General features: G+C 45.6%; 1 protein-coding gene across 1 annotated transcript in view; it reads left to right on the top strand.

Annotated features, from left to right (window-relative positions):
- Window positions 1-13,455: 13,455 nt before the first annotated feature.
- Window positions 13,456-14,111, top strand: part of DNAJC3 (DnaJ heat shock protein family (Hsp40) member C3) — a 55,389-nt gene continuing 54,733 nt past the window's right edge. The window contains exon 1 of the mRNA XM_056109929.1: window positions 13,456-13,702. Coding sequence (XP_055965904.1) covers window positions 13,621-13,702 — 82 coding nt within the window. The 5' untranslated portion in view covers window positions 13,456-13,620. The remainder of the gene's footprint in view (window positions 13,703-14,111) is intronic.

Genomic DNA, 14,111 nt, shown 5'->3' with positions numbered 1-14,111 from the left:
TCAACAGTTCCTTGATAAATTGCATCTTTGGAATAAATCCTACATGGTCGTAAGTGACGATCCTCTTAAATTATAACTGAAATCCTTTCAGTAAGATTTGATTGAAGATATTTACATCTATGTTCCTCAAGGATATTGTCTGTAGTTTTCTTTTGTTGTGATGTCCCTGTATGCTTTCGGTATCAGAGTAATGTTGGCTTCATAAAAAGTGAAGAATTTCCCTTTCTTCCATCTTTTGGAAGGCTTGGGAAAGGAGGTAAGAGGTCATTAGGTATGAAAAGTGGGAGTTTGGCCAAACGCACTGGTGCTTGATGGTTATTCTGGATCTGTGCTCGGGAGTGAAACTAGTGGTGCTCTGGGGAATGATTTGTACGGCCAACGGCCCAACAGAGGTTGTTGGGTTACATACAAAGCAAACTTCTTACCTTCCGGACCATTTGTCCAACCCAAGAGGTTATTTTCCCCCCTACACCTAGCTGTACTAGGGCTAATTAATAACTCTGCTTAGGGATCAATCCTGGAGGGGTTTGAGACCATCTGGGATGCCAGGGATAGAACCCGGGTTGACTGTGTGCAAGGCAAACACCTGACCTGATGTACTATCTCTCTGGCCCCAAGAGGTCATTTTTGAAGGGATTGCTGACAAAATATAGGACCATTAGAAACATTAAAAGAGACATAAAAAAGAAAGTGACCACATGAGTCTGCTCTGTGATTCTGGGTGGATCTCTGTGCCACAAAGAAAATCCACCTATCTCTCCACAGCTCTTTCAGAGTCTGCTCAAGTTTTGAATTCTGGTAAGAAAGGTGGTGATGAGGTAGAGCCCTGTGGTGGCAGAGGTAGAAAAATGTGGAGAAGGCCGGAGCTATAGTATAGTGGAGAGGGCATTTGCCTTGAACAAGACTCACCTAGGTTCGGTCTCTGGCATGCCATATGGTTCCCAGAGCACCAGGAGTGATTCCTGAGTTCAGAGCCAGGAGTAACCCCTGAGCATCGCTGGGTGTGACCCAAATAGCCAAAAGAAAAAAAAGAAAAAGAAAAAAAGAAGATATTCCTCAATGGTATAACACTAGCCAAAGGGTATTGGTGACATTGGGTGGGAGAGGCAGTTCTCCGGAGGAGGACTGCTGAGCAGAAGGTAACATCTGTTAGATCTGAATGGCATCGACTCTCCCCCCTTTTCCATTCACTCTATGCTCTCATCTTCAGCAGCAGCACCCACAATCTTCTCTCTCTCCTTACCCTGAAGTCAAGATGTGAAGATGCGGACCAGGCAGAAGTGAGGACATTTGTATTATCCTTTGACTAACCAGCACTCTTTCTCTCTCAAGTCATAACACCCCCCCCCATTCCCAACACACACACACACACACACACACACACACACACACACACACACACACTAGCTTCTCAGTCTTAGCTTCCTTTGCTCAGGTTCAAGAGGCTTGCAGTCATTACTGCTGAGGAAAGACAGGGCACCAAGCACCTGCATAGAAGAGCTCCCATCCTTTTAGAACACATGGCATCATTCAGTTTCTCTTTTTCTCCTACGTTTTAATGTTACCTCCACTTAGAATGGGAAGAGAGCAAGGTTCTGCAGCTGGCTCTCATTCCTAGCCTGGATCCCTTTATTAAAGAGGACGTTTTTCCTCCCCCCTTTCTTTCCACCCACCTCTATCTCCCTTTCCCCCTCCCCTTATTTCCCCTCCCTTCCTTTCACTTCCCTGCCCTCCCTCCCTTTTTGTTCCCTCCCCTCCTTCCCACTCCTTCCTCTCCCTACCCCCTTCTGCCTTCACCCCTCCCCTCTCTGCTGTACAAATAAAGTCTTTAGTCTAAATGTTAAGTTGGTGCTCAGATGCTCTAGCAATGTCAGAGTGGACGGCACACAGAAATTGTGTGCTGTGACTTTCACCAGGTGGTACTGAAATAACAATACGAAGCCCAGAAAGTCACATTTGATCTACATTTTTTAAGAGGTTTAAGGCTCGTGTTTTACATCAGGTGTGTGTTTGCTCTGCGTTTGTTCCATGTGGTGTCCTTATAGAATCCAGATTGAAGAAGTGGTGCCTCGCTGGGACAATCCTTCTGGCAAAGCAGCCCAATCATGCCATCCCTGGCTCTCAAAGTCTCCATGGGGAAGGATATTACTTCTGACTTAATTAGCTAAAGTGGATTATTGCATAAAGTCAGTATGAACAGGTGAAGGAAATATTCTCCTCCAAATGAAGTCACTGAAAGTCACCGGATGTGGATGCTTTGGGGGGAAGCGAAGACCTGAGCAATGATGTGAGCTGTGGCACTGTAAGGTAGGTCGAGGACTGAAGAAGACCACGGCATCTCTAGGAAGACTAAGACATAATGTGTTTCTCACAGCTGTGGCAACTTGTTCAGACAGAGTGAAGGCTAAGGCACGGACTCTAGCTGTACGCTGGGTGACTTTCATCATCTAACACTAGCCTTTTCCAGATGGGCTGTAAGGATATTACATAAGGATATCCCCTGGTCCGCATCCAAGGGGACCGTGTGGGAAAATCATGTAAACATGGGGTCACAAGACTGAGGTGCCAATAGCATGGGAGGGTCCCAGAAAAGAGGGTCACAAGGAGGCCACGGTTGGGAAAAGGTTGGGAAATGCTAATGCAGACTTTAATGATGTTAGTATGAGGAGACAACACAAACTACTTCAGAGCAGTAAACTTTATTCATGATCTTTCTTTCGGGGAAAGTACTTGCTTTGCTTTAGCTGTCCAGGAAGAGAACAGCTAAACTTTTTGCCTAAATAAATATCCTTTCTTCTTTAAAAGTTATAAACAAAGTGCAAAATCTCCTCATAAACTATTTTTTGTGAAGCGTTTCGTATTTTTTATTTTATTTTAAAAAATTTTTATTAGTGAATCACCGTGAGGTATAAACTTTCGTGCTTGTGTTTCAGTCATACAATGCTCAAGTACCCATCCCTCCACCAGTGCCCATTCTCCACCACCGATGATCCCAGTATCCCTCCCACCATCCCCACCTTCTCCCCCCCTACCCCACCCCGCCTCTGTGGCAGGGCATTCCCTTTTGTTCTCCCTCTCCTTTTGGGTGTTGTGGTTTGCAATAGAGGTATTGATTGAGTGGCCATCGTGTTCAATCTATAGTCTACTTTTAGCACAGATCTCCCATCCCAAGCAGGTCCTCCAACCAAACTTTACTTGGTGTTCCCTTCTCTAGTTGAGCTTCCTTTTCCTCCAGCATGTGAGATCAGCTTCCAAGCCGTGGAGCAAACCTCGTGGTACTTATCTCTACTATTCTTGGGTGCTAGTCTCCCATTCTGTTTCTTTATATTCCACAGATGAGTGCAATTTTTCTATGTCTGTCTCTCTCTTTTTGACTCATTTCTCTTAGCATGATACTTTCCAGGTTGATCCTCACAAACTTTTATCCAAAAACCCTAATTTGCTCTCTTGCTCCCCCTGGCCCCCTCTCTGAAAGTTGCAAGTCTGATGGCCCATGTCACTAAACACAGGGGTCTTTCTTTCTTTCTTTCTTTCTTTCTTTCTTTCTTTCTTTCTTTCTTCTTGTATGTGAATTTTTTGGGTCACACCCAGCGACACTCAGGGGTTACTCCTGTCTCTGCACTCAGGAATTACTCCAATTACTCCTGGTAATGCATGGGGGACCACAGGGACACTGGGGGTTGAACCCGGGTCAGCCACATGCAAGGCAAACTCCTTCCTCACGGCATTATTGCTCTGGCCCCCTGGGTATGTCTTTCCTAAAAACAAAATGCAGAAGTTACAAATGTAGGTCTTACAAATGCAGGACCCACCTGTGGAAATGGTGGCCGGTTTTTCAGACTGGGAATAGGATCCCCATTCTTACCCTTGCAAGGTGTATGTTCTGTTTCAGAATCACCTTCCTGGTCCCTTCTGAGAAAGGGCTTTTATACTAAATTCAAACAATCAAACAAAAAAACCCAGGTCAGGGACTGCAGCCATAGCACAGCGGGTAGGGCACTTGCTTTGTACGTGGCCGAACCGGGTTCGATTCCCAGCATCTCATATGGTCCCCTGAGCACCGCCAGGAGTAATTCCTGAGTGTATGAGCCAGGGGTAACCCTTGTGAATAGCCAGGTGTGACCCAAAAAGCAAAAGAAAAAAAAAAAGAAAACCCAAATCAAAATAGGTGAGAGATTTGTCTACAACTGAGTCAATTATTTAATCAATTCTCTGATTTTATTAAATGTATTAAATGTTGTTATTGCCTTGATAATATCCTTAACAGAAAAAGGGAATTGCAGATCACAGTGGTGTCAGTTGTTAGTCTCTTTGATTCTGTGAATTTGCTGCAATGCAACTCTCTTCCTTTTCTTTTATGGCCCTTTTTTATGTTAACAGCCAATGATTTTGCAGATTGTGTCTTAATTTGGGTTTGCAAATCACTTAGTGTAATTTTGTCTCTATCTGGTCTTCCATAAAAAGGGATGGACATTCTCATTTTTGCTTCGGTGTTTTGGTTTTGGGGTTTTGTGGGTTTGTTTTGGGGTCACATCTAGCTGTACTCTGGACTCACTTCTGGTAGCGCTCTGGGGACCAATATGATAGAACCAGGGTTACCAAGTTTAAGACAAACAGCTTAACCCCTGTACTACCTCTCAAGTTGAAAGTTAGTGAGGTTCACAGATTCTAACACCATGGGATACATTTTGTTGCTAGATTCTTTCAGTGTAACCAGCAGGAAGGGCCTGCCCAGAGCTCTCCCATTTCACATCAGAACAGCAGGCCAGAGGGTTCTATCTGGTCCTCAGCTATCCAGGGACTTCCTCGGTGATTTTGTGTGGAACTTCCTCTGTTTGCTCTGATGCACTCTTTTTTTTCTTTTTAAAAAAATTATCTTTCTAATGAATCACCATGAGATACAGTTACAGACTTACAAATTTTTGTGATTACATTTCAGTCATACAATGAAATGTCATCAAATACCCATCCCTCCACCAGTGCCCATTCTCCACCACCAATTTTCCCAGTATCCATCCCACCACCCCCATCCCTTCCCATCCCCTATCTTTGTGGCAGGCACATTCCCTCTCACTCTCTTTCTCTCTCTCTCTTCTTTTCTCTCTCTATTTCTCTCTTTCTCTCTTTGGATATTATGGTTTATAATACAGGTACTAAGCGGTCATCATGTTTGATCCAGAGTCTGCTTTTAGCATGCATCTGACACACTCTGGCAGCCATTATGCTCATCTCTAAGACATCTCAGCAGTAGCCTTCTTTGCCTAATAAGACAAAGAAGGTCTTTGAGGGTAGGAGGAGAGTGTCCCAAGCAACATTTAGAGGGGGTAGGGATCTACTCCCTACAATTCTCCATGCTGGCCAAGGACTCCACTTGGGAACCCAGTGATGCGATGTTGCTTGGGCCCAGCAGAGGCACCTCCATCACCAGGGGCATCCTGGAGGCACTAAACCCAGTATTGCTTCTTGCTGCTGGGGTCCTGAAACAGACAAGGCCTGCATCTCCTTGTATGTTACTTACCCCTAATATGATCCCCTGGACCCCCACCAGGAGATATCTCTGAGCACAGAGCTCAGAGTAAGTCCTACATGGCTGCCATGTGTGACCCAAAAACCAACACATAAAAGCAAAAAAACAAAGATAAAACAAAACGAAATAACACCCTAAAAGCCAACCCTCCCCTCCAAATGGGCTGGAGAAGCTGGGTAGGGAGATTGCTTTGCATGAGGCCAACCTGGGTTCATTCTTGCTGTCCCATGTGGTTCCTAAGCTCTATCAGGACTGACCCCTGTGCACAGAGCAAGGAGTAAGCACCACTGGCCATGGCCTCAAAACCAAGAACAAAAAATATTTTAGAACTCCACGTTTACCTCGAGGGAAGGAGAGAAGCTGGAGATGGTGTTGCTCATCACTGACCTATGATTTCATCAATCATGCAGACATCATGAAACCTCCATGACAATCTCTGCCCTTTGGTTTCAGAGAAATGTTCAGCTTTGATAAGCAGAGAGGCTGGGAGAGTCCTGAGCATAGGGAGGTATCTTTTCACATACCCTGACTTCTGCGTTTCACATAGCAGCCTGTTCCCCAAATCCACCCTTCTGTAAAAAACTGGTAATCTAATAAAAAAAAACTTAAAAAATTGTTTAGATTTAAAACAGCTTTGGGTTTTGACATTTGTGCAAACCACTTATGATTACCCCCAAAAGTCTGTTTCCATTCACCATCCCAAGTCACCTTCTCTCCCTGCCCTTTCAGCTTGAGAAAGAGGGTACCCCACTTTTATTAATTTAAACCTATAGCCACTACTCTGCTTTCAGATTCTGAAGGTTTTTGTTTTGCTTTGCATGTTCATTTGCTTTTTTTAAAAAAATATTTTGTGTGAATGAAATCTTAAGGTGTTCATCTTCCTCTCTTTGACCTATGACATAATTCCCTCAAGGTCCTCCCTCCTTTCTTTTTAATGTCTGAGAGGTCTTCAACTGTCTCTCTGTATATGAACATTGCATTTCGCTAATAAGAAATGATGAGATCAACCTTTCATTTTTTTTTAGAAAAGTTTTTAGGTCACATATGCTGATATCAGTTCAGGGGTTACTTCTGGCTCTGCACTCAGGAATTACTCCTGGAGGTGCTTAGGAGACCATATGGAATTCTAGGGATTGAATCTGGGTCCAGCACATGCAGGGCAAGCACCTTACCCTCTGTGCTATCTCTCCAGCTCTTTTAATGTGTTGCTGGCCATTTGTGTGCTTTCTTTGGAGAAATTTCTGTTTGGATCCTGTGCCCATTCTTTTATCAGGTTGTTTGTCCTGCTGCTTTCCTGTGCTGTAGTGGGATTCTCTGTGCTGAGCACCCTCCCCCCCCACACACACACTTATTATGATAAATGAAATTTCAGCAGTCTTTGACTTTTTTTTGAGACTATGATTTTTTAGTTTCTTATTTTTGTTTTTTATTCTTTGTTGTCATTTCTTTGGGTGATTTCCAAGAGGGAAAGGAAGAGATAGTGAATTAATACTAGTAAAGGGGAGTTTTGATAAATACCAATTGCCACGTTAAGGCAGCTTGCTTCTATGTTTTACTTCTTTGAACCACACCTAGAGGTGTACAAGGCTACTCCCAACCTACTCATTGCTCCATCCTCTGGTATGTTTCTAATGTTTTTTGGGGATCAAAATGATGCCTCCTGGATCCACAGCATGTGTGCATCCCCTTGAGCTGTCTTTCCAGTCTCTCCACTTTTCCCCTTTTAAACAGAAACAAGTGCTATATTTTGTCTAAAGATTGAACCATTCCAAATGGCATTTATTTTCCTGCTAATTTGATGTATTTCATTGAAAGGTAAATATAAATTGATCTGGTTATCTTTTTGTTGTTGTTGTTGATTGTTGTTTTATTTTTATTCTGAGCCCACACCCAGTGGTGCTCAGGACTTACTCCTGACTCTGTGCTCAGGGATCACTCCTGGTGGGGCTCAGAGGATCATATAGGGTACAGGGGATTGAAGCTGGGTTAGCCACATGCAAGGTAAGTGCATTAATCTTTGCCTTTTTTTTTTTAAATCTTTGCCTTTTCTTTTTAATCTTTGCCTTTTTATTTATATTTATTTATTTATTTATTTATTGCTTTTTGGGTCACACCCAGCAATGCTCAGGGGTTACTCCTGGCTCTGCACTCAGAAATTACTCCTGGCGGTGCTTGGGGGACCATATGGGATGCTGGGAATCGAACCCGGGTCAGCCGCGTGCAAGGCAAACGCCCTACCTGCTGTGCTATAGCTCCAGTCCCATGCCTTTTTATACTACAGAATTTCACTTGAAAATATTCCATTTAAGACTAATTAATATATCATAATGCTTTGGTTTTTATTTCTTTCTGATCTTACCATTACCTGTTGTACATCTCTCTAGCTCAACTTTGTGGTTTTATTTATTTTACTCTTTTTGGCCACACCTGGTGGTACTCAGGAATTACTCCTGGCTCTGATCTCATGAACCACAATTGACTATTGTCCAGCTCAGTGGACCATATGGGGTCCTAGGGATTGAACGTGGGTGTGCTCCATGCTAGGCAAATGCCCTACCCCCTGTATTTCACTCCAGTTCCAACTTTGTGATTTTAAACCATTCAGTTGAAATTTATTGTGGCAGCCCAAGAAATTAATAACATTATTATTATTTTTTACATTCATCTGTTCTCATTTTGCTTTGGTGCCTTTTGTTCTAATCTTGCCTGTACATATGGATGTGATTTTTATTCTATGTCTGTAGTATTCATAGGCTCCAAAATTAATTTCCTTTTCAGTTAGTTTGGATTTGAGTGAGTTTGTTATCTGTGTTTCTTAACTTTAGAGTCCTTGATGTTTTGGAATTTTGAGAGGATAGGCAAGTTTTTGTATATTTGCTTTCTTCATTTCACTTCTCTTTCTCTCTCACTCTTGACTTACAATGGCAGTTTCAGGCTGCCATTGCAGAGTGCTGTGCCACCCATCCCCACCCCATTCCTGGGTTTCTACAACTTCATGTAACAAATGATCTAAGGCAACTGCTTTGGGTAATGAGCATGGGGGACTAGAAGGCCTTTGGTCTCTTCTGAGATCCAGAACAAAAGCTAGTCTTCCCACACTTCTGCTAACATAGGCCTTTGGGTTGTACCCTGTCTCTGCTGCCTTGTTGGAGATATTTATCTTGGTGAAATCCTGTGTTTGCTTGCTTGTCTTCTAATTTCATTTATTACTGAATTTGAAATAGAGGTTCAACAAATATCTTATCTGTTGAATAATAATAAATTTGGTCTTTTCAAAGTCTAAATAACTGTAAAACAAAACTTGAGGCTATGCCTTTTTACTGGAAATAAGCAGTAATTGAATATTGGTAATCTACTTGCTCATCTCGTTTATCACCATCAAAATAACCTGCCAAATTTGTTATTTCACCATTTTCATCTTTGTTGTTCTCATCATAGATTGATTCATCATTATCTTTCACCTAACCTGTGACAATAGCCTTCAACTGGGCACACAGCCTCTTCTCCTATGATCTTTCCCCTCCTATCAAAGCCAGAGTGATCTCTTCTAACTCTAAATTTAATCATGTAGCTCTTCTTAAAACTCTCTGGTAACTTCCGGTTTCAAAAGCATAGAATTCAAACTACCCTTTAAAAAGTTAAGATGACATCATATGAGCTGGTTTCTGCCTATGTCCTGGTATGTCATATTACTATTCACCAAATTCATTACATTTCAATATACTATTCATTAAACACATTGAAATCATTTCCATTTTAAAATCTTTGAACTTGCTATATCCTTTGTCAACTGCTTAAGTGATTCTTTTTAGCAATTGAGTCCCATCCACTCCAATCTCTTCTCTACTCTCCAAATTCATTAGCAGTCCTTTTGGCTCTGCCTCCAAAACATCTTCTAAATCTTACCATACTTTTCAGATTCACTTGTCTACTTCTTGGTTACCACTTTTTTTTTTGCTGTTTTTGGCTCACACCCAGCAATGCACAGGAGTTACTCCTGGTTCATGCACTCAGGAATCACTCCTGGCGGTGCTCGGGGGACCCTATGGGATGATGGAATTGAACCTGGGTCAGCCTCCTGCAAGGCAAACACCCTACCCACTGTGCTATTGCTCCAGCCCCTTGGTTACCACTTTTGATCACTGTAATAGATACATTAAGCTCATTGATCATCTAAGTGCCCTGATAAATTTCCTACTCCCTCTGACTTTAGAGTCACGTTGCTAGTGGAAATAAAAAATACACATGTTGCTTATTCCAGAAATATGGGGATGCTGTCCTTCCCTCCTTCCTTCCTGTTTTCGGGCAACACTCACTCTTGCTTCTGTGCTCAGGGATTTTGTCTGGTAGTGCCTAAAGGACCATATGTTGTTCTGGGAATGGATTCAAGACTTCCTGTGTGCAAGGCAAGCGCCATTCCCACTGTCCTAAGGAATGCTATCTTTCCATTTGTGTTCAGTTTAAAATATTTTCTAATTTCTCTTGAGAAGTTCTTTTGAGCCATAGATTTAAAAGTGTGTTGTTGTTTCCCAGTCTATTATCTTTCTGTATTCTTGGATAAGTTTGTTTTTGGCTTTTGGGCCACACCTGGCAGTGCTTAGGGATCATTCCTGGTGGTGTTTGGGGATCATATGTACTACCAGGGATTGAACTAGGATTGGTCGCATGTAAGGCAATCACCTTAGTCCCTGTACTTATGTGACAAACACATTACCTTCTATACTATCTCTCTGATGCCCTGTGCCTGTGTTTGGAGTGTTGTATTGAAGAAGGAATTACTAAATTCAAGATGGTAAAGAATTATTTCTGCTTTCTTCTATGAGTTTTTATAGTTTCAGATAATACAGTTACATGTATAATTCAATTTAAGTTGCTTTTGTATATGGCTTAAGGGTTCAATTTCATTCTTTTGTATTTTTGCATGTTGTCTTAGCAAGTGTCTGTATTTCTCCACTGAATTACCTTGACAACTCTTGATGATTGACCATAATGTGGAGTTAACTTCTCTGCAGATAGCTTCTAGTTAATTCATTTTTATTATTCATTTTAGCACTCTTTTAATTGTTGCATTTAAAACATTTATATTTCATTCATAAAAAATTTTAGTATAAATTTTCTTAGCAGGGGCAGGAGCAATAGCACAGCTAGCACAGAGGGTAGGGTGTGTGCCTTGCACACGGCCAACCGAATTCAATTCCCAGCATCTCATATGGTCCCCTGAGCACTACTAGGAGTAATTCCCGAGTGCATAAGCCAGGGGTAACCCCTGTGCATCGCCAGGTGTGACCCAAATAGAAAAAAATTTTTTCTTAGCATTTTCAATGTAAAAACTATAATTAATTCATTACCATTATATACCTAAGACTGACATATATTTTTTGGTGTGTTTTGATTTTTTAAATAGCTTATTTATAATTCTTTTTACCACCTCCTCCCATACTCTCTTCCTCTCTCTGGCAATCACCAATTTGTTTCCTATGTTGGCAAATGCAATCTTTTAAATTACACTTGTAAGTGAGATCATATAATATTTGTCTTTGACTTACCTCACTTAGCATTATGTCATCATGTCCATCATGTTATAGGACAAGTGGCAGGATTTTATTTTTTCTTAATGGCTGGACAATAGCTTTAAGAATTTCTTCAGAACGACATAGCTATGTAATTTGATAAATACATTAAAATATTGAGGCTGCAGAGATAATACAGAAGGTAGGGCTCTTGCCTTGCATGCAGCTGACCAGGATTAGATCCCAGCATACTGTATGGTCCCCCAAACACTTCAAGAAATAATTCTTGAACACATAAAGGAGTATCCCGAGGATCATGGGATGCTGCCCCCAAACCAAAAAAGACAAGAAAAACAACCAAAAAAAAAATCAACCAAAGACCAAAAGCCCCATAAAATATTAAAGATCCTTGATTTCCTTAACATTTTAAATTTCCAACCTTAAAATTTTAGCTCTGATTTGGCCTTCACACCAGAATCAGGCGGTATTCTAGTGATGACTCATGGTGTAGGATCACTTGTTTACAAGTTTCTTCTCTCACTGGCTGGGCATTGTTGGTTCCAGTGCTTCATTGAGATGCTGTCTTTCCTACTTGTTTACTCTGACATCATCTGCCATTTTGCTCGCCACTGCTACCACCAACAAGTGATGTCAATAGGGAAAAGGCAAACAAACTTTTCCATTGAGAATTCATTAATCTGCTCTTTATAAGAGATAAGTAACATTTTCATTGTACTTCATATTTGACAGAGGCTTCACATACTTCCTGAGACACCTCAAACCGGGACATACCCATTTATACATTGGCAGAACTTAGATCATAGTCACGGTGTGGAACTAGATTTCTTGGACCAGAACCCCTTTATTCACACTTCCCTCTACTACTACTTTCCATCATCACTTGTCAGGGATTCATGCTTGCGATTTTTTTTTGGGGGGGAGGGGGGCAATTATTTCGTCTACATGCGTTCCCTTTGGAACAGAAGCCTTTCTGTGTTCACTGTCTTTAGTGCACTTCAAGAAATGACAATTCCCTGTGGTATTCAGAATCCAGTTCTTCTGAGCACGTAAAGTGGAAACATGGTGGCGAACACAACATACAACAGCACAGCCTTAAGTCTGTCCTTCACCGTGCTTCATCCATTCCGCCTTCACACCAGAATCACAGGCGGTACTGAGGTCATGAGGTATAGCCTAGTTTTATTTGTGTTTGTTTTGGAGCCGCATCCGGCTGCGCTCAGGGTTAACTCCTGGCTCTAGGCTCAGAGAGCACTCCTGACAGGGCCCAGAGTACCACATGTGATACCGGGGCTCGAACCCGAGTGCAAAGCAGTGTACTATCTGCAGTCCACTATCCACTGTGCTATCTCTCAGGCTCGGATCTGGCTCGGATCATCCGTTGATATCAACATCTTTCGTTGCCTGGTTCTGCCCCATTGGTTTGTCGAGCCCCTGCCACTTCTTTGGGATGCGGAGACAATTTCTGGAGTGAGTGCGGGTCCAGCTGGCTGGGCGTTCGGCGGCGGCTGGACACGAGATTGATGCGAGCTGAGCGGTGCAACTTGCCTTGTGCCGGCTGGCTCCCACTTCTCGGTTTGACTTCCCGCTGCCGCGCGCTGCGGAGAGACGCTGCCTGGTCACCTTGATTAACAATCCAGGTTAGCAGCTCTCTCAGGCATCTAGATGGCCCTGGTTTCTTCACAGAATCTTCCAGAAGCCTTTGGGATCCACTTCAGAGTCGGGGTCTAGGCGGTTGGGGGGACGTCTCCATGGTTCCAGGTTGTCGTCGGGGGAACCTGCTAGAAGTCTCTTCCCTGAAAGGCTTCCCTGAAGTACTTCTCTGAGAGGCTTTGGCCTCCCTCAGCGCCGGCTCCTGGCGGGGCTGCCCCGTTCTCGCGCCCTCTTTGTACTTGTGGGCGGCCGCGGGGCTCCGGGACCTGTGGAGGTTCGGGCCTCCGTTCTGAGGCCTCCGTTCTGAGCCCGTTCGGAGGCGCCCCTCAGAACTTGTCCGGCTCGGGCTCGGCCGCCTGTAGGTCTTCGGGTCTCCGGCTTCCCGCAACAGCCCCGCGGGGAAAAACCCAAACCCAGAGCGTCAAGCCAGAGAGGGCGCTCGGGGCGCGCCGGGACGCCCGAGCGGCGCCGGCTGCGCATGCGGCGTCGGCGCCGGCCACACGGGCTCCCGCGCCGCCTCCCGGCGCCGGCCGCGGCCGTTTGGAGCTCCCTGACAGCTCCACGACCGGCGGACGCAGCCTCGTCTCGTGCTTCCACGTTATCCTATCAGAGTCGGGGCGGGGCCGCGGGCCCGTCGGCCAATCGGCGCCAACCACGACCCCGGCGAGCCCAGGGGCCGAGCAGCCAGCGAGACGCCGATTGGGCGGCGGCGGCTCTCGGGGGCGGGGCGCGGCCCCGGCCCCGCCCACCGCCGCCTGCCTGCGCTGGGCGCCAGCCGCGGCTCGGGCCTGAACAAGAGCCGACGGCGGGCGAGCGGGCGGGCGGGCGTGAGCTGCAGCCTGAGCGCCGGCCAGGGGCAGAGCCGGTGGACCCCGCAGCCTTGCCCCTTCTTCCGCGCCCGCGTCCTCGGACATGGTGGCCCCCGGCTCCGTGACCAGCCGGCTGGGCTCGGTGTTCCCCTTCCTGCTGGTGCTGGTGGACCTGCAGTACGAAGGTGCGTCCTGCTCTGCCCTGGGCGGGGGCCGCGGCGGCCGGCGCGTCCCCCGGCGGCGCCCGGACGCCGGGCTCGGGGCCACCCGGGCGCCGGGGCCTCGGCCACCGACGCGGCCTGGGCCTGAGCCCGCCCCTGGGCGGGGGCCCGCGCCGGGTTCCGGGTTGGTCCGGGCAGAGCGGGGCCGGGAGCTCGGGGGACGCGGGGAGAGGTCGGGGGGCGCGGGGAGAGATCGGTGGGTGGGTGGGTGGGGGGGTTGGTGGCGTGCGAGGCCCCGACTGCGACTTTGGGAGCGTCCCGGGACGCGGGCGAGGCCGGGCAGCCGCCGGGTCCCCATCCGGCCGGGGACGCGGGCCCGCGGAGCAGGGAGGAGGCGGTAGGGGTGGCCCGCGGGTGGGGGGCAGGGGGTGTG

The sequence above is a fragment of the Sorex fumeus genome, unplaced genomic scaffold, assembly GCF_029834395.1.
Source record: "Sorex fumeus unplaced genomic scaffold, SorFum_2.1 ptg000008l, whole genome shotgun sequence".
Taxonomy (NCBI): domain Eukaryota; kingdom Metazoa; phylum Chordata; class Mammalia; order Eulipotyphla; family Soricidae; genus Sorex; species Sorex fumeus.
The sequence above is the reverse complement of the archived record's forward strand: the minus strand, read 5'-3'. Positions and strand labels throughout refer to the sequence as shown.